Source organism: Bufo bufo, chromosome 3, assembly GCF_905171765.1.
Source record: "Bufo bufo chromosome 3, aBufBuf1.1, whole genome shotgun sequence".
Taxonomy (NCBI): Eukaryota; Metazoa; Chordata; class Amphibia; order Anura; family Bufonidae; genus Bufo; species Bufo bufo.
The window spans coordinates 256,685,210-256,703,330 of NC_053391.1; the positions used below are offsets into that span (position 1 = coordinate 256,685,210).

At 41.1% G+C, this 18,121-nt stretch overlaps 1 protein-coding gene across 1 annotated transcript; it reads right to left on the reverse strand.

Moving 5' to 3' along the window:
- Nucleotides 1-712: 712 nt before the first annotated feature.
- On the reverse strand, nt 713-8,058 carry LOC120993353 (gastricsin-like). The gene is made up of 9 exons (XM_040421879.1): nt 8,003-8,058; nt 5,717-5,852; nt 5,502-5,619; nt 2,436-2,554; nt 1,806-2,005; nt 1,579-1,701; nt 1,287-1,434; nt 960-1,058; nt 713-865 (listed from the first exon to the last, which is right to left on the reverse strand). The coding sequence occupies exons 1-9, from the start codon at nt 8,056-8,058 to the stop codon at nt 713-715; spliced, it is 1,152 nt and encodes a 383-aa protein (XP_040277813.1).
- Between the last annotated feature and the right edge of the window lie 10,063 nt (nt 8,059-18,121).

The following is an 18,121-nucleotide window of genomic DNA, read 5'->3' on the forward strand; positions in this document are numbered from 1 at the left end:
ACATTTGGCGCATCATAAAGAGGAAGGTGCAACAAAGAAGGCCCAAGACAATTGAACAGTTAGAGGCCTGTATTAGACAAGAATGGGAGAGCATTCCTATTTCTAAACTTGAGAAACTGGTCTCCTCGGTCCTCGGTCCCCAGACGTCTGTTGAGTGTTGTAAGAAGAAGGGGAGATGCCACACAGTGGTGAAAATGGCCTTGTCCCAACTTTTTTGGGATTTGTTGACACCATGAAATTCTGATTCAACATATTTTTCCCTTAAAATGGTACATTTTCTCAGTTTAAACTTTTGTTCCGTGATTTATGTTCTATTCTGAATAAAATATTAGAAGTTGGCACCTCCACATCATTGCATTCAGTTTTTATTCACGATTTGTACAGTGTCCCAACTTTTTTGGAATCCGGTTTGTAGTAATATTGCTTTTCTCCCACCTTTAAAGTAAATCATAATAATGTGCTCATAATATCTTATTTAATAGCAAATGTATTGCTCTTTGTAATATTGCACGGTGAACACAACTTTGAAATAGCTGCTTCCAAGTTACACCATAACATATTTATTGAAAACACACTAGATGCAATGAGTTGATGTCTGTATTTTTATTAATGGCACTTCAAACAATTAAAACATATACCAATTCTGCATAATGGTTTTACAGGTGTTTTAATAGGTAAATCACACATATTGATAACATGTAGAGCAGAATGTTTATGCAGCAGTAGCAAAACCAACTTGATTGTTGCCCAGATCATATACAGAGTAGTACTGCCTGAGGAAGACATCACCAAGAATCCATAGTGGCTGCCCATTCTGAGAAGGCAGGTAAGTTGGCATAATACCAATGGTGCAGTATCCATTGCTCTAAGTAGATAAAATATAACAAAACATAATATTAATAATATTACTTGATATTTGGCACATTACACAAAAAAATTATCTTAGGAAAGAAGACTACCTGAAGAACGTAAGCAGATGGTGGAAGTGGAAAAGAAGTTCCACTAATAGTGAAGCTAATTGTGGGGAGATTCTGTATGGAACTGCAGCTCACGGCATACTGCAAGAGAAAATACACTTATTATAACAATTTAGGGTGATCCACATCAACTGAAATATCTACCCATGTAAGAAAATGTGGATGTGAGCACATTTGCACAATTGTTCAGTAACAATAAGTAAGCATTGCTTACTTTAAGTATCCCAAGTCTTGGCTTTAGGCAAGACTTGGAAAAATTCCATCGAGTACCTTGTGTTATATTTGATATAGATAGACATTTTATCTTACATTTCCACTCTGATCTTGTTGTGCACCAATGTCTTGCATGAGGCTGGAGAAGACTCCTTGAGGAGCAGTCAGCAGAGAAGTTCCAGTGTCTACTATACCCTGACATCCTTGGCTACACCATCCAGTAGATTGTCCATTGATGGAGAACCTAAAAGACAAACATTCAGCTATTAAATCATTAGCAATGCTAAAATTAACAATGCAAAGTATTATAAAAAAAATGTGCTTTACGCCCTCCAATGCTAGACATTATAAAGTATTTTTATATCAATTTTAAGGCTTGAGTACCTACCCTTGGATTCCAATTTGCCAGTAAGTTTCAGAGGTGACAGGAGTCCAGGTTATTTGTCCTGAGTAGTAGCTTTGGTCAACTCCCCCAAAAGCTACTTCTCCACCACTCTGGGTGTTCTCCTGTCTGCAAATAGAAGGTGATGTAGATAAATGCATGCAAATATTACATGTTACTGTACATCACAATGTAGAAAATAAAAAACACGCTTGCAAAACATATAATCTTACCCACTAAGATAGAAACCAAACATAGGTTGATTAATGAGATTCTGTTGGATCATTTCCTGCATCACAGTGGTGGCTCCTCCCTCGGCAATAGATGGATAAGCCAGACCCAGGATTCCATCAAACTGAGCGTACACAAAGTTGGTTCCAGGCTCATTCACACTTAGTCCAAACTCTTGCTGAGAAATAGCTATATTTTGGATCTATAATAGGCCAAATAATTTGAAGTGAGAATATTTATCAACTGTTACAAACAAAATTGCTATTTAAGCAAAACTCTGTTGGAAGTTGGAACATTAAATGTATGTTTCTTTTGTAATTTTAAGGTTCACAAAGAAAGGGTCTCCCCATACGTCAGAAGGCCAAAATACATTTACCCATAGTTGGGACTGTGGTAGTCACAGGTTCCCAGCTGCTAATCAGCAAATATTACACCCAGCTACAGTAGCTTTTCCATCCCTAAGGCCGGGTACATTCTTATTTTTTGAAAAAAAAATCTGCCAAACAGCTAGAGGAGCAGATATTGTAGTAATGTAGCTAAAGGACACCAATGTCAGAATTTTATGTGGATTGTGGACAATTTGCAAATTTTTTTTTTGCTACAGTAAAAATCTAAATGGAAGTGTGACATACGGTGACAGTGTCATATCCCAGTATTCCAGTCAAGCTTCCAGTTCCGTACTGCAGAGAAAATTGCTGGTTGTTTGAGGAATAGGTTGAGGACTGGCTTGGGTTGAATTTAGGATGATTGTCTGTAAAAATAATAACAGGTAGTCTATTGGTCAATGAACAATATTTAGGGATTGCTAAAGCATGCTTATCCTTCAAAACTGACAAAATATTATTCACTTAATAAAGTATTATGTTCCACATTTCTGTTAAATACCATAGAGAAGTCTGGAATGTATTTATCAGCTAACTATACCTCTTCCTTACAGGGCCGTCTTTAATGTTGATTGGACCCTGGGCAAGAATTTACTTGGGCCCCCTGGATCCCGCCCCCCCCCCCCACCACTTTGCTGTACTTGCTATACAGCAGCACTTACCTGTCACGTCTCCTCTCTGTCATCATCTTCTCTGTAGATCTTCTCTCTCATCATCTTCTCCACTCGGTCTGGACAACTTCTCTCAGCCGCTACCGGGCCCAGGAGCATGAAGGGGCCCAAAGACCTTTGTGCCACATAAGAAGACACACAAAGCACTGAGGGAAGGGGGGCCCAAGCTGAACTCTTGCACCGGAGCCCATGATCCTTTAGTTACGACCCTGCCCCCCCCCCCTCCCAATACCCCCAAATACTATCCTGAAGAAACATTACTGCCCCCCATAGTAATAGTGCTCCTCATAGTTCCACCAATAGTAATTCCCTTCTAGAATGCCCTCATTAGTAACACTGCCCCAACCGTGATAATGCTCCTCAACAATGCCCCCATTATTAGAAGAGCCCTCCCATATTAATAATACCATCACAGAGCCCCCCAGTCGAAATAAGGCCCCCTATTGTTCCCCCAGTGGTAATAAAGCTATCTACAGACCCCTTAGTAGTAATAAGGCCCCCATAGTGCGCTTAGTAGAAATAAGGCGGATCTATAAGACCCTCCTATAGAGCCCCCAGTAGTAATAAGACCTCCTATAATGTCCCCTGGATCTGTAGGGCCCCCTGTAGTTATAATCCTCCCTCCACCATACAGTCCCATGTAAATAACATCACCTCCTCCCCAGCCGCCTCCAACGCACAATCCCATGTAAGCATCACCCCCTAAGGCTACTTTCACACTTGCGTTCGTGCGGATCTGTCCTGTACTTGTACAGGACGGATCCGCACCGATAATACAAACGAATGCATCAGTTCAGGACCGATTCGTTTGTATTAGATTTGAATTTCTAAGTCCCAATACGGATCCATCCTGACTTACTTTGAAAGTCAATGGGGGACGGATCCGTTTACAATTGCACCATTTTGTGTCAATGCAAAGGGATCCGTCCCCATTTACTTACATTGTAAGTCAGGACAGATCCGTTTGGCTCCACATGGCCATGCGGACACAAAAACGCTGCTTGCAGCATTTTGGGGTCCGCCTCCAGAATGGAACGGGGGGCCGTACGGAGCCGAACGAATCCATTCTGAATGGATCTGCATCCATTCAGAATGCATTGGGGTTAAACTGATGCATTTGGGGCGGCTTGTGAGAGCCTTAAAACGGATCTCACAAGCGGATCCCCAAACGCAAGTGTGAACGTAGCCTAAACATTAAGTCCCATGTACATAAACATCATTCCCCCCCACCATCCACTTTCAACATACAGTCCCATGTAAATAACATCACTCCCTCCCCCAGCCACCTCAAGCACACAGTTCCATGTCAATAACATCCCTCCCTTCAGCCCTAACATACATCCCAGTTAAATAACTACAACTCCCAGCATTGCTCTGCCTCTCCCTGTCCCTTCACTTACCTCTCCAGTCCTCATATACAGACATCAGCATTAGGCTCCTTCCCCTCTTCACTCCGGTCCAATCCTGCACTGGTCACATGATGGTGACATCATCCAGGTCATCCTATCACAGCCTGTTTTGCTGATCACATGACCTGTGATGTCACCACAGGTCCTTCACCTCTACACCCAGTGTATTAGATTCAATTGTATTGCCGTTCTGTGTACGGCAATACAGTTGCATCTAGCAGGCAGGCAGGACATTCGGGGCCTGGGACAAAACATCAGGGGCCCAGGCCCCGAATGTTTTAATCTAGTGATGCAGTCACTAGTGAATGGGAGTCGGGAAACTGAGCTCCCTTGGGCCCCCAGGAGCAACTGGGCCCAGGGCAGCTGCCCCTTTTGCCCTGCGGCAAAGACGGCCCTGCTTCCTTATAGCCAGTGCAAGCCATAAAGGGGTTGTCTCACTTGAACAAATTGCATTTATCATGTAGAGTAAGTTAATACAAGGCACTTACTAATGTATTGTTATTATCCATATTTCTGCCTTTTCTGGCTAGACTCACTTTGTCATTACATTATACACTTCCCATTTCTATGGTTACGACCACCCTGCAATCCAGCACCGTGGCCGTGCTTGCACACTATAGGAAAAAGCGTCGGAATATGTAAGCTTCTATGGTCCCGGCCACCAGAGAGGCCAGCTCTGTTTTCTATAGTGTGCAAGCGTGATTACGCTGCTGGATTGCAAGGTGGTCGTAATCATGGAAACGAGAAGCATATAATGTGATGGAAAAATGAATCCAGACAGCAAAGGAAGCCATATGAGTAATAACAATACATTAGTAAGTGGCTTGTATTACATTTCTCTGCATGATAAATGTCATTTGCTAAAGTGAGACAACCATTTTAAACTCTTTTAAATGATAAACTAATTATAATTTTGAACTGAAGTTGTGACAGTAACAATTATGTCACTGATGCTGGCAAACAGTAAAGCTGTATACTAGACTATGATAGCCACAAAACTGAAACCACCACTAATTTGATAAGTGACTTAGTGCAGCTGCATTTTCTTGTTTGAAATGAGCTACCAAAACACCAGAGACAACTGAGGGAAATTTGTTTTGCAGATAACTGCGTAACTTATATATTGCTAGGACTATATGTTCCAAACACTAGTTTAATTATTAAAAAGGATTAATTATAAAAAAAAAAACTATATGCTTTACATTCCTTTTTAAACTCAATCTACAGTTACTTACTGCATGCCTGGCTCTGACAATAGGTTGAGGCTACCCACAAGTTAGAGGATCCAGTGTCAAACAGAACCAGGAAGTTCTGAGGTGGTGTACCAATGCTGATTTCTCCATAGTATGACATCTAACCACAAAGAAAGAAAAAAACATATTAACTAAGTGAGTTATTTGTTCTAATCTTAATTATACCCTGTTATTAATTTTACATCCTAACTACTCACATCCATGTAGTTTGCCAAAGGCTCATAAGCAATGGCAAACTGGTTGTAGTATTTCGAAGCTGGATCAACTCTTGGGGCTTTGATACCATGCTCGCTCATCACCTCTCTCATGGACTTGAATCTCTTCAGGGGGACTCTAAAATGAAAATGTCAGGGTTATTATAGGAGAGTTCTTCACAGACATGTATATTAATGTGTATTTTTGGGGTACTATATAGCCACGGATCCATTGCTTTAAATGTGAAATAATTGGAAGAAACATACACTTCTCACAAAATGTTAGGGATATTTGGCTGAAATTTATGGAAAAGTAAAAAGTTCACACTATAGTGATATTATATCATGAAAGGAGGGCATTTAAGTAGAAGCATGCAATGGTGATTTCCTCATCTCAAACAATTTATTGAAACAAAAGCCAACTACAGTGGTGGGTATACCCCCACAAAAATGTCAATGTCTCAATAACTTGTCATGTGACCTTGAGCATCATTTACAGCATGACAACGACGTCTCATTCTGTTCACAAGTCGACTTATTGTCTGCTAAGGCATGCCATCCAGCTCTTCTTGAAGGGTGGCCCTCAGTTCATTGAGGTTCTGGGATACAGAGTTACAAGAATCTACATGGTCACTCAGCTGATCTCATAGGTTTTCAATGGCATTCAGGTGTGAAGAAAGTGCAGGCCACTCCATTTGAGGTACCCCAGTATCCAGCAGCTGTTCCCTAATGATGCGACCTTGATGACCTGGGGTATTGTTGTCAATGAAGATGAAATTAGGCCTGTGTTGTTCATGCAGAGGCATTGTTCATAATGAAGTGGTCATCAGTGTGGGATGTGGCCAAAGGACATTCATTTTTATGCCTTTCCTTGACTCTCTCAGTTTCTCTGTTTCTCTGTTGCAACATGCTGATGAAACTTTGTGACACTCTAAGTTCAGTGGCCACTTCTGTCTGAGAACATCCTGCTTGAAGCCTCTCAATAGCGAGATACTGTTAAGAAGTTATTTGTTGTCTTGGTCTCACGATGTCAAAATTGAACAACATGATGAGGAGCACTGTTTAAATAGGAATTCTAATTGAGCCAAGAGATTTATTGGGCGATTCATGGATCAAACATTTGAATTTTGCCATTAAGCTCCTTGTTAGAGAACAGCAAGTTGTGCAAAAAGTAATAAAACATTGAACATTTGGACATGTGCATTTAAAAGTTTAGAGAAGGTCACATTAAGTTCTCCTGTAAAGGTTAGAGTGCATATTAGGTTTATCCTGAAATTTCACTTACAAGCCAAATATCCCTAAATTTTTGTGAGTAGTGTATGTAATTTAATGCATACATTTCCCATTTTTTTTTATTTTTTAGGTATGGATATATGGATTTATTGCTCTATTCTGGAGAAAAGTACCTTTAATCCATATGTAAATGGGCAATTATTTGCACTGAGGGCAGGCCCATGTCACTCTCTGCATCCTTGCTTCTCCTACTTCCTCTGTCGGTCCATCCCTCTCCTTCTTGATTGACAAAGTCAGACGAGATGACTATGCAGGAACCAGGCCCTGACAATCAAGGAGAGGGAAGGTGGAAGAGCAAGGGTGCACAGACTGGTATGGGCTCACACTTGGTGCATTTAACGGCTGTTTTGAATATTGATAAAAATTATGTTATCTCCATAGTGAATCAACAGATCACTAACTGAAAGGTATCATTACACTCAGCTGAGCTAATATTACAAGGGATTGTGCCTGGATTCACAGTGAATTTTCTGATGACTGACTCTGTTTAAGTTTTGCTCAGTAATCTCTTAGCTTGTATTTGCAATAATATGTATTACTGCTGATGTATGGCAATGTAAATTGTCTGAAAACTTACCCTTTAACTTACCAGATTAATTGTCAGGTAGAGTGAAAAGGTATTAAAAAATATCAGCAATTAGTGATGCAATGTGTTTCAGAATTATGCAATCAACTTGGAGCAATGTATTTTTTGCCATACAATTCATAGTAAAGGATCAATTAAAATAAGAAATATATAACTATAGTTTCTCAGTTCTCAATTTGTCAGTTTCTCAGTGTGCACAAACTAAGAAAGCTCACAAATTCTGGTAAAACTACATAGGTGTCAGGAAATTAAATATAAATAAGATTAGCATCAATCACTTTCCATACTGACAGAAGTTGTGGTCAACATGAAACAACAAGCTTGATTTTCTATAGCATTGTTTTGGTTTATGTGGTTATATAATTACTTGACAAAAATTAATAAAAACATAATTAACAACATGTACTTACTTAACAATCCCCTCTGAGATGTGGAGGCAAATGAAAGCAAAAATTAGACACTTCATGTTGAAGGGTAACCTTCCAGTTGTGTTTAGATCTGCACACCTACCACTACTTTATATACTCAGAGAAATGTTACAGTCTTATCAAAAAACTTTTATCAAAATGTCAACTTCATTATGTTTCCTTTATCAAACATTTTAGGCCTATAAAAGTTAGATTACAAATGCTTTCAGGTTTGCATATAATGTTTGACTAGGGATTGAGATAAATCAGTGAAGGGTAGGAAACAGGGGGTAGTCACCCACCCCGAGTGTTAACCGGTCACTGTGAAAATATATACGGTTGAGCGCCAAACTCCCAAAAGACAGAATAGAAGTAGGTGTTGGTGTTAGAAAGTCGTTGACGGTACCAAAGATCACCAAACTCAGGTGCTATAGGCTGATAGGTAGAGCACAGTCGAGGGTAGGTAATAGAAATAGGATGATGCTTGTAGTATTAGTAGGTCAAATCATGCAGCAATACAACAGAATAAGAAATCGATGCATAAAATGAAGTAAATGTTTCAAGAATGTTAAAAATATTAGAACTATGAAGACAATAATAAAAATAAAATCATTGGTAAAAATCCACTCACTTCACAGGGGGGTCGCCACCAGGATAAACTCAAAACACCTGTGGCAAGTCACCCCCCTAAGCCGGGATCGCGTATAAGTTGTTAGAGGTTGACGTCTACGACCCGGGTGTACAGCCTGGTTGGTAAAGCAGCAGAGAAATCCAAAGGTACGTAATCGATCCTCTTTAATGATAAAATGTACGGCTCAGCGTGTTTCAGGGGTCATAGTACCCCCTTCATCAGGAGCAAGATATAGAATAGACATAATGTATGGGCTTTAAATACATGTGGATTTGCCGTTTTGGCGCCAAAAAAACAGTGGGTGGAGTTACAAGGGATGAAATCATCGTTATGGGAATCAGAATAGAGGTTATTTTTATCATAAAATACAGGTACATTGGTGGGGCTTGTAATAGGTAAAAGGCTGAACACCTATATATAAAAAAACTGTATGCAAAACTGCCCTCAGATCGTTATTCTCTCTGTATTATAAAATCGCATAACCGGAAGTCAGGTGGGTGGAACGCAACGTGCGTTCCACCAGACCATATCCGGGATAGAGTAAGCCGCAACCGGAAGTGAGCCGCCCACCGGAAGTTGCTATAGTAGAAGTGGGTGGAACGCAATATGCGTTCCACCTAGTGCATATCCGGAACAAGGAGACCGGAAGTTGGCCTGTGAAACACACAGGTGCACAAGTGGCTATAGTAGAAGCGAGTGGAATGCAGTGTGCGTTCCACCTGGTGCACATCCGGAATGGGGAGACCGGAAGTACGCCTGTGGAACGCACAGGGGTCCAACCATGTTACAAATGCTAAAAATGCCTACTAGACATGCAAGAAATAAGTGCACAAAATATCTATAAACAAATAGTCATGGAAATACATCTGGCAAATCAGTCAGTGGCATTAATTTTTTTTTTAAAAGACGAGTAGTATAACAATAAAAGGATCAGTAAAATAAAATAAGGAAATGTACGCACCTCGATTTTCTCTATATATAGCTACAGGGATTATGTCACTGATAGTAATAATATTAGTAATAATATAAATAAATAAGTGGGTATCGACGTTAAAATCGGGTGGCATAGAAGGCATACATAGAGACTGGTTTATATTGATGTCTGTGGGGAATATATACGCTTCTGTTGAACAGTACGGGTATGATGTCTTCAGAAATACCTATTGTGCCCCAACTGGAATATAATAGTGGGTGATGAATAAATACTAATAATAAAAGCATAAAAATATAGTGATCATATCACAATAATATAAAGAAAAATGGTTTAACAATGTATAGATGAATGGATCTGTATATTTATTTATTTATAAAATCAGGTCCTAACAAGAGCCTACAGAAAACAGGCTCACACAAATGCGGAATAAAAAGATGTATGTGCTGTGATATCATAAACTGTTGCGGGGAACGGGTTATTTTACCTCACCCTATGAAACCAATTACCATACACCATCCTATGAATTGCAGCACTACAAATGTGGTCTACCTACTACAATGTCCTTGTAACCTTCTGTATGTTGGCCGCACTACTCAATCCCTGAAGGAACGTATGAATGAACATCGTTCTAACATAAGACGCAAAATTTGCACACACAGTGTATCCCGACATTATACTTCTCATCACGAAGGCGACCCCACATCTCTGTCAGTCACGCAACTCGAATGGGTTCCCCGATCATTCCAAACACTGTGCAGAAAAGAAATGTTCTGGATTTTTAAGCTAAACACCCTCATACCCTTCGGTCTCAATGAATCTCTTGAATATATCAACTATTAAATTACTAGCTCCTTACATAGATCTTGATTTATTTACAGATACTACACCACTATATACCTAATCTTTTAATGGAGACTATTCAAATAAATAAATATACAGATCCATTCATCTATACATTGATATACCATTTTTCTTTATATTATTGTGATATGATCACTATATTTTTATGCTTTTATTATTAGTATTTATTCATCACCCACTATTATATTCCAGTTGGGGCACAATAGGTATTTCTGAAGACATCATACCCGTACTGTTCAACAGAAGCGTATATATTCCCCACAGACATCAATATAAACCAGTCTCTATGTATGCCTTTTATGCCACCCGATTTTAACGTCGATACCCACTTATTTCTTTATATTATTACTAATATTATTACTATCAGTGACATAATCCCTGTAGATATATATAGGGAAAATCAAGGTGCGTACATTTCCTTATTTTATTTTACTGATCCTTTTATTGTTATACTACTTGTTTTTTGAAAAAAAATTTAATGCCACTGACTGATTTGCCAGATGTATTTCCATGACTATTTGTTTATAGATATTTAGTGCACTTATTTCTTGTATGTCTAGTAGGCATTTGTAGCATTTGTAACATGGTTGGACTCCTGTGCGTTCCACAGGCGTACTTCCGGTCTCCCCATTCCGGATGTGCACCAGGTCGAACGCACACTGCGTTCCACTCGCTTCTACTATAGCCACTTGTGCACCTGTGTGTTTCACAGGCCAACTTCCGGTCTCCTTGTTCCGGATATGCACTAGGTGGAACGCATATTGCGTTACACCCACTTCTACTATAGCAACTTCCGGTGGCAGCTCACTTCTGGTTGCGGCTTACTCTATCCCAGATATGGTCTGGTGGAACGCACGTTGCGTTCCACCCACCTGACTTCCGGTTATGCGATTTTATAATACAGAGAGAATAACGATCTGAGGTCAGTTTTGCATACAGTTTTTTTATATATAGGTGTTCAGCCTTTTACCTATTACAAGCCCCACCAATGTACCTGTATTTTATGATAAAAATAACCTCTATTCTGATTCCCATAACGATGATGTCATGCCTTGTAACTCCACCCACTGTTTTTCTGGCGCCAAAACGGCACATCCACATGTATTTAAAGCCCATACATTATGTCTATTCTATATCCTGCTCCTGATGAAGGGGGTACTATGACCCCTGAAACGCGTTGAGCCATACATTTTATCATTAAAGAGGATCGATTACGTACCTTTGGATTTCTCTGCTGCTTTACCAACCAGGCTGTACACCCGGGTCGTAGACGTCAACCTCTAACAACTTATACGCGATCCCGGCTTAGGGGGGTGACTTGCCACAGGTGTTTTGAGTTTATCCTGGTGGCGACCCCCCTGTGAAGTGAGTGGATTTTTACCAATGATTTTATTTTTATTATTGTCTTCATAGTTCTAATATTTTTAACCTTCTTGAAACATTTACTTCATTTTATGCATCGATTTCTTATTCAGTTGTATTGCTGCATGATTTGACCTACTAATACTACAAGCATCATCCTTTTTCTATTACCTACCCTCAACTGTGCTCTACCTATCAGCCTATAGCACCTGAGTTTGGTGATCTTTGCTACCGTCAATGACTTTCTAACACCAACACCTACTTCTATTCTGTCTTTTGGGAGTTTTGCGCTCAACCGTTATATTTTCACAGTGACCGGTTAACACTCGGGGTGGGTGACTACCCCCTGTTTCCTACCCTTCACTGATTCATCTCGACTTCTCTGTGGTGTTTGGTTTCATCCCACACCAGAGCTGCCTCCCCATCATACTGTTTTCTTTTTTTCTTTTCCCAATCCCTTTTATCGTACGGTCCTAGTGGCGCCCCTTCTTTATCCTTCTCTTCAGGGACAAAGCACAGTCCCTGGTAGCTTTTGGATAACCTCCTTCCTTTTTCATTTCTCCACTTCTGCTGACTAGGGATTGGTCAGTTTCATATATTGACGACAGGATAGGTCATCAGTATCAGATCGGTGGCAACCAGATGTGATGGTGAGCAGGTAAGCAATGAAGAGAAGGCTGTGCTTGTATGAGTACTGCTTTCTCTTCAAACAGCTGATCGGCAGGGGTGTCGGGAGTCAGCCCCCCACCAATCTGATGACCTGAATTTACATGCAGACCCCTAGCAACATATGACACAATCTATCAGGTGTGTAATATCATCTCACAGTTGTTTTCATTAAAGCTTCATAGTCGGACACACATCGTAATTGTTTGCATATAAAGCGTTGAGCACCAATCCATCATGCTGGTGAGAATGTACACCCTAACTTCGCTTCCCAGGTCAGGAATGGGGAAGATTTCACAAAGGTGTTTTTACAAGCATAATGTACAATAGTAGTAAGGAAGGCTTAAGCCTGTATTACACTGCCCGATTTTTAAGCAAATGAACGCTCGTTAGTGATCATCTGGCAGTGTAATACTGACACCGATTGCCAAATGCTAGATCTTCCTTGGCAATCCAAATCTTTTGACATGTAAAGAATTATCGTTTGTAGGTGGCAGATTGTGGTGTCTAATAATAATCTGCCACTGGCAAACCACTATACAGTATGGGGGCGAGCAATGGCATAGCGATTGCTCCTCCCCATGCTGCAGAGGAGATCATTGTATGCAATAGCATTGGTCTCCTCCGCTAGCAAGTAGGCAGTTGCCAGGAGGGAACGCTTCCCTCCTGACAATTGTCTGCCACATCGGGCTGTGTAATACAGCCTTTAGTAGTGGAGGGATGTGACCACAAGGACAGTAAATCTGCAAGCATTAGCAGTAATAGTGAACAATGAGGTAGATTAATGAAGATGCCTAATCCTCAAGAGATGAGCGAATGTCTAAAAAATTTGATTCGGTCAGTTCGACGAATTTTCCATAAAGATTAGATTCGATCTGAATTTATTCATGACGAATGGCGTTAAAAAACTGCTATTTCCTGGCTGCAGAGAGCCTGTATAGTGGTGTAGAACACTGTGCCTTGCAGAAACATGCATAGGGAGTCTGCTGTGGTAGTGAAACAATACAGTAAGTCCGTATAACATGCATATGACAGTGGTCGCTCTTAGAATCACTTCACACTTCACTTATATGGGCAGTTATGGGGCCAAAACTGACCAAATAACTCAAGTGTGAACTTAACCTTACAGGTCAATGTTAGCGCCAGGTATAAAGAACCGTGCAGAGGCCAAAGATCCTACTATAGCGTGAAAGAGCGCACTCCTTTTACACCATCATCAGCTGATTCCACATAGATTTCTACAGAACCGGTTCTATTAAACGCTTGATACAAATAGAGCCCACCTGACAGTGGAGTGGAGAGGGTGTCAGCAGTAAGTTTGTGTTGACGTCACTGATTATTTTGCCCTTCCTCTGATCCATCAGAACAGTAACCCCCAAAAAACGGATCCTGTCTGTTGAGCATTCCCCTTCACTCGGTCAGCATTTGGTCAGTAATCCATCAGTATAGCTAGGGTAAAAAAAAAAAAAAGAGATGACACGTGAATGGAATATTTCCATGTCTTCTGTGTTTTGTATGCACTCCTGCTTTTGGCTACCAAATCATAAGCCAATTCAGATGCCAAATAGGGACCATGTTATAAAGGCCTTACAGCTGCTACATAGAAATGATACGCTGTTTGTCTCATTTTTCCTTCTTTCTGACAGATCAGAAGAAGGATGGCCCGTACAGGGATGGAACCCGCGACCTTGGCGTTATTAGCACCACTCTCTAACCAAATGAACTAACCGGCCAGGAGCTAAAAAGCAGAATGGCCCGTACAGGGATTGAACCCGCGACCTTGGCGTTATTAGCACCACGCTCTAACCAACTGAGCTAAGCGGCCAGGAGCTAAAAAGCAGAATGGTCCATACAGGGAACGAACCCGCGACCTTGGCGTTATTAGCACCACGCTCTAACCAACTGAGCTAAAAAAGCTCCTGGCCGGAGCTCAGTTGGTTAGAGCGTGGTGCTAATAATGTCAAGGTCACGGGTTCCATCCCTGTACGGGCCAGATCAGAAGAAGGGTCAAATAAATGGTGATGTCAACAAGGCCAAAAAGGCAAAATAGTGGCCCAGTCATGGAGTGGAGAGGGTGGTAACAGCATGAGAAGTCCACAGAGTGGCCCAATGACAGAGTGTTGAGGTAGCAGCAGCATGAGGAGACCACAAAGTGGCCCAGTGACAGAGTGTTTAGTTGGCAGCAGCATGAGGAGACCACAGAGTGGCCAAGTGACAGTGTTTAGTTGGCAGAAGCATGAGGAGACCACAGAGTAGCCCAGAGACAGAGTGGTGAGGTGGCAGCAGCATGAGGAGACCACAGAGTGGCCCAGTGAAAGAGTGTTGAAGTGGCAGCAGCACGAGGAAACCACAGAGTTTCCCAGTGACAGAGTGGTGAGTTGGCAGCACTAATAGGAGACCACAGAGTGGTGAGGTAGCAGCAGCATGAGGAGACCACAGAGTGGCCCAGTGACATAGTGTTTAGTTGGCAGCAGAATGAGGAGACCACAGAATGGGAACGTGACAGAGTGGGGAGGTGGGGGGGCAATACCAGTACCAGCTGAATATGGTGGGTGGCAGTAGGAGCACCTGGCAGCAGGTGTGTGGAATCCGGCGGGTGGCAGCATCATAATATTAGCTGAAGCAGGTAGCCAGAAGAAACAGGTCTCTTGTGACTAAGTTTAGGTGTGGCACCATGGATGATCTAGTCTGATGCTTCAGGCACTGGTGTGTGGAAATCCTGGCTCATCAACGCCTGATGAATCTTCACAAAGGTCAGTTTCTCCACATTTTGGGTGCACAGGCGAGTTCTCCTTGGGGTAACTATGGCTGCCGCCGCACTATACACCTGCTCTGATGCCACACTACTGACCGGGCAGGAAAGCTTGTCCAAGGCAAACTCGGACAGTTGCAGCCACAAAATCTAGTTTGCCTGGTAGTCCAGGGGATCTTTGATGTGGGGTGGCAGGGTGCAGTCCAAGTATGCAACACCCTGCTGGTTCAGGTTCTGCTTTATGTCTACCTGCTGCTGCTGGTGAGTAGTTTCTTCAGTAGGTGGGTGAAGAAAGATGCTCATCAGCGACTCTAGATTTAAAGCGGTTGTCTGAGTTATGAAAAAAATATATATATCACTGTAAATCTGATGGGCAGCAATATATAACTGAGCTAAGCAAGTTTTAGGTAAAAAAAATTATATTTCCTCATTTCCCTGGTTCTCTTCTGGCCCTTTGTTTACCTGCAATAGCAACAATCTCATAGAAACATAGAATGTGTCGGCATATAAGAACCATTTGGCCCATCTAGTCTGCCCAATATACTAAATACTATGGATAGCCCCTGGCCCTATCTTATATGAAGGATGGCCTTATGCCTATCCCATGCATGCTTATACTCCTCCACTGTATTTGCAGCTACCACTTCTGCAGGAAGGCTATTCCATGCATCCACTACTCTCTCAGTAAAGTAATACTTCCTGATATTACTTTTAAACCTTTGCCCCTCTAATTTAAAACTATGTCCTCTTGTAGCAGTTTTTCTTCTTTTAAATATTCTCTCCTCTTTTACCTTGTTGATTCCCTTTATGTATTTAAAAGTTTCTATCATATCCCCTCTGTCTCATCTTTCTTCCAAGCTATACATGTTAAGGTCCTTTAATCTTTCCTGGTAAGTTTTATCCTGCAATCCATGTACCAGTTTAGTAGCTCTTCTCTGAACTCTCTCCAAAGTATCAATATCCTTCTGGAGATATGGTCTCCAGTACTGAGCACAATACTCCAAATGAGGTCTCACTAGTGCTCTGTAGAGCGGTATGAGCACCTCCCTCTTTCTACTGGTAATTCCTCTCCCTATACACCCAAGCATTCTGCTAGCATTTCCTGCTGCTCTATGACATTGTCTGCCTACCTTTAAGTCTTCTGAAATAATGACCCCTAAATCCCTTTCCTCAGATACTGAGGTTAGGACTGTATCACTGATTTTATATTCTGCTCTTGGGTTTTTACATCCCAGGTGCTTTATCTTGCACTTATCAACATTAAATTTTAGTTGCCAGATTTTTTACCATTCCTCTAGTCTTCCTAAGTCCTTTTCCATTTGGTGTATCCCTCCAGGAACATCAACCCTGTTACAAATCTTTGTGTCATCAGCAAAAAGACCCACCTTACCATCGAGGCCTTCTGCAATTTCGCTGATAAAGATATTAAACAAAATGGGTCCCAGAACAGATCCCTGAGGTACCCCACTGGTAACAAGTCCTTGGTCTGAATATACTCCATTGACTACAACCCTCTGTTGCCTGTCCCTCAGCCACTGCCTAATCCATTCAACAATATGGGAGTCCAAGCCCAAAGAGTGCACTTTATTGATAAGCCTTCTATGTGGGACAGTATCAAAAGCCTTACTGAAGTCTAGATAAGCGTTGTCTACTGCACCTCCTCCATCTATTATTTTAGTCACCCAATCAAAAAAATCAATAAGATTAGTTTGACATGATCTCCCTGAAGTAAACCCATGCTGTTTTTCATCTTTCAATCCATGGGATTTTAGATGTTCCACAATCCTCTCCTTAAGTATGGTTTCCATTAATTTCCCCACTATTGATGTCAGGCTTACTGGCCTATAGTTGCCCGATTCCTTCCTACTACCTTTCTTGTGAATGGGAACAACATTTGCTAATTTCCAATCTTCTTGGACGACTGCTGACTGCTGTTGCCAGTGATTGGTTAAATAAATCTGTTAATGGTTTTGCTAGTTCACCGCTGAGCTCTTTTAATAGCTTTGGGTGTATCCCATCAGGCCCCTGTGACTTATTTGTATTCATTTTAGACAGCTGACTTAGAACCTCTTCCTCTGTAAAGACACATGCATCAAAAGATTCATTAGTCTTCTTTCCTAACTGAGGTCCTTCTCCTTCATTTTCCTTTGTAAAAACTGAACAGAAGTATTCATTGAGGCAGTCAGCTAGTTCTTTATCTTCTTCCATATACCTTCCTTCTTTTGTTTTTAATTTGGTAATTCTTTGTTTTAGTTTCCTTTTTTCATTTATGTATCTGAAGAATGCCTTCTCGCCTTTTTTCCCTGACTGAGCTAATTTCTCTTCTGCCTGTGCTTTAGAAGCTCTTATAACTTGTTTGGCCTCTCTCTGCCTAATCTTATAAATTTTTCTGTCATCCTCGTTTTCTTTTTCTTTTATAATTTCTAAATGCTATCTTTTTGTTTTTAATGATTTTGGCCACTTCTGCTGAGTACCACAGTGGTCTCTTCCTTTTTTTGCTTTTACTGACAAGCCTAATGCAATTTTCTGTTGCCTTCAATAGTGCCACTTTTAAGTAGTCCCATTTCTCCTGGACTCCAATGAAACTGTTCCAGTCTGATAGGGACTCGTATACCACTAATCTAATTTTAGAAAAGTCAGTTTTTCTAAAATCTAAAACTTTTGTTTTTGTGTGGTGTGACTCAGTCACTGTACTTATAGTAAACCACACTGACTGGTGATCACTAGATCCCAAGCTTTCCCCTACAGTAATATCAGATACCAAATTCCCATTTGTGAATACTAAATCTAAAATGGCCTCCTTCCGGGTTGGCTCCTCCACTACTTGCTGTAGAGATAATCCCAGTAGGGAATTTAGAATATCTGCACTCCTGGCAGAATTAGCTATTTTGGTTTTCCAGTTTACATCTAGAAGAT

What these genes read in the sequence shown, in the direction of transcription:
- LOC120993353 (XM_040421879.1), bottom strand. Translation starts at nt 8,058, where the DNA reads ATGAAGTGTCTAATTTTTGCTTTCATTTGCCTCCACATCTCAGAGGGG. An exon ending in CTTTGGCAAACTACATGGAT is followed by an intron (nt 5,620 to 5,716) that starts GTGAGTAGTTAG and finishes CTTTGTGGTTAG; the next exon opens with ATGTCATACTATGGAGAAAT. An exon ending in TTTGGTTTCTATCTTAGTGG is followed by an intron (nt 1,702 to 1,805) that starts GTAAGATTATAT and finishes TTCTATTTGCAG; the next exon opens with ACAGGAGAACACCCAGAGTG.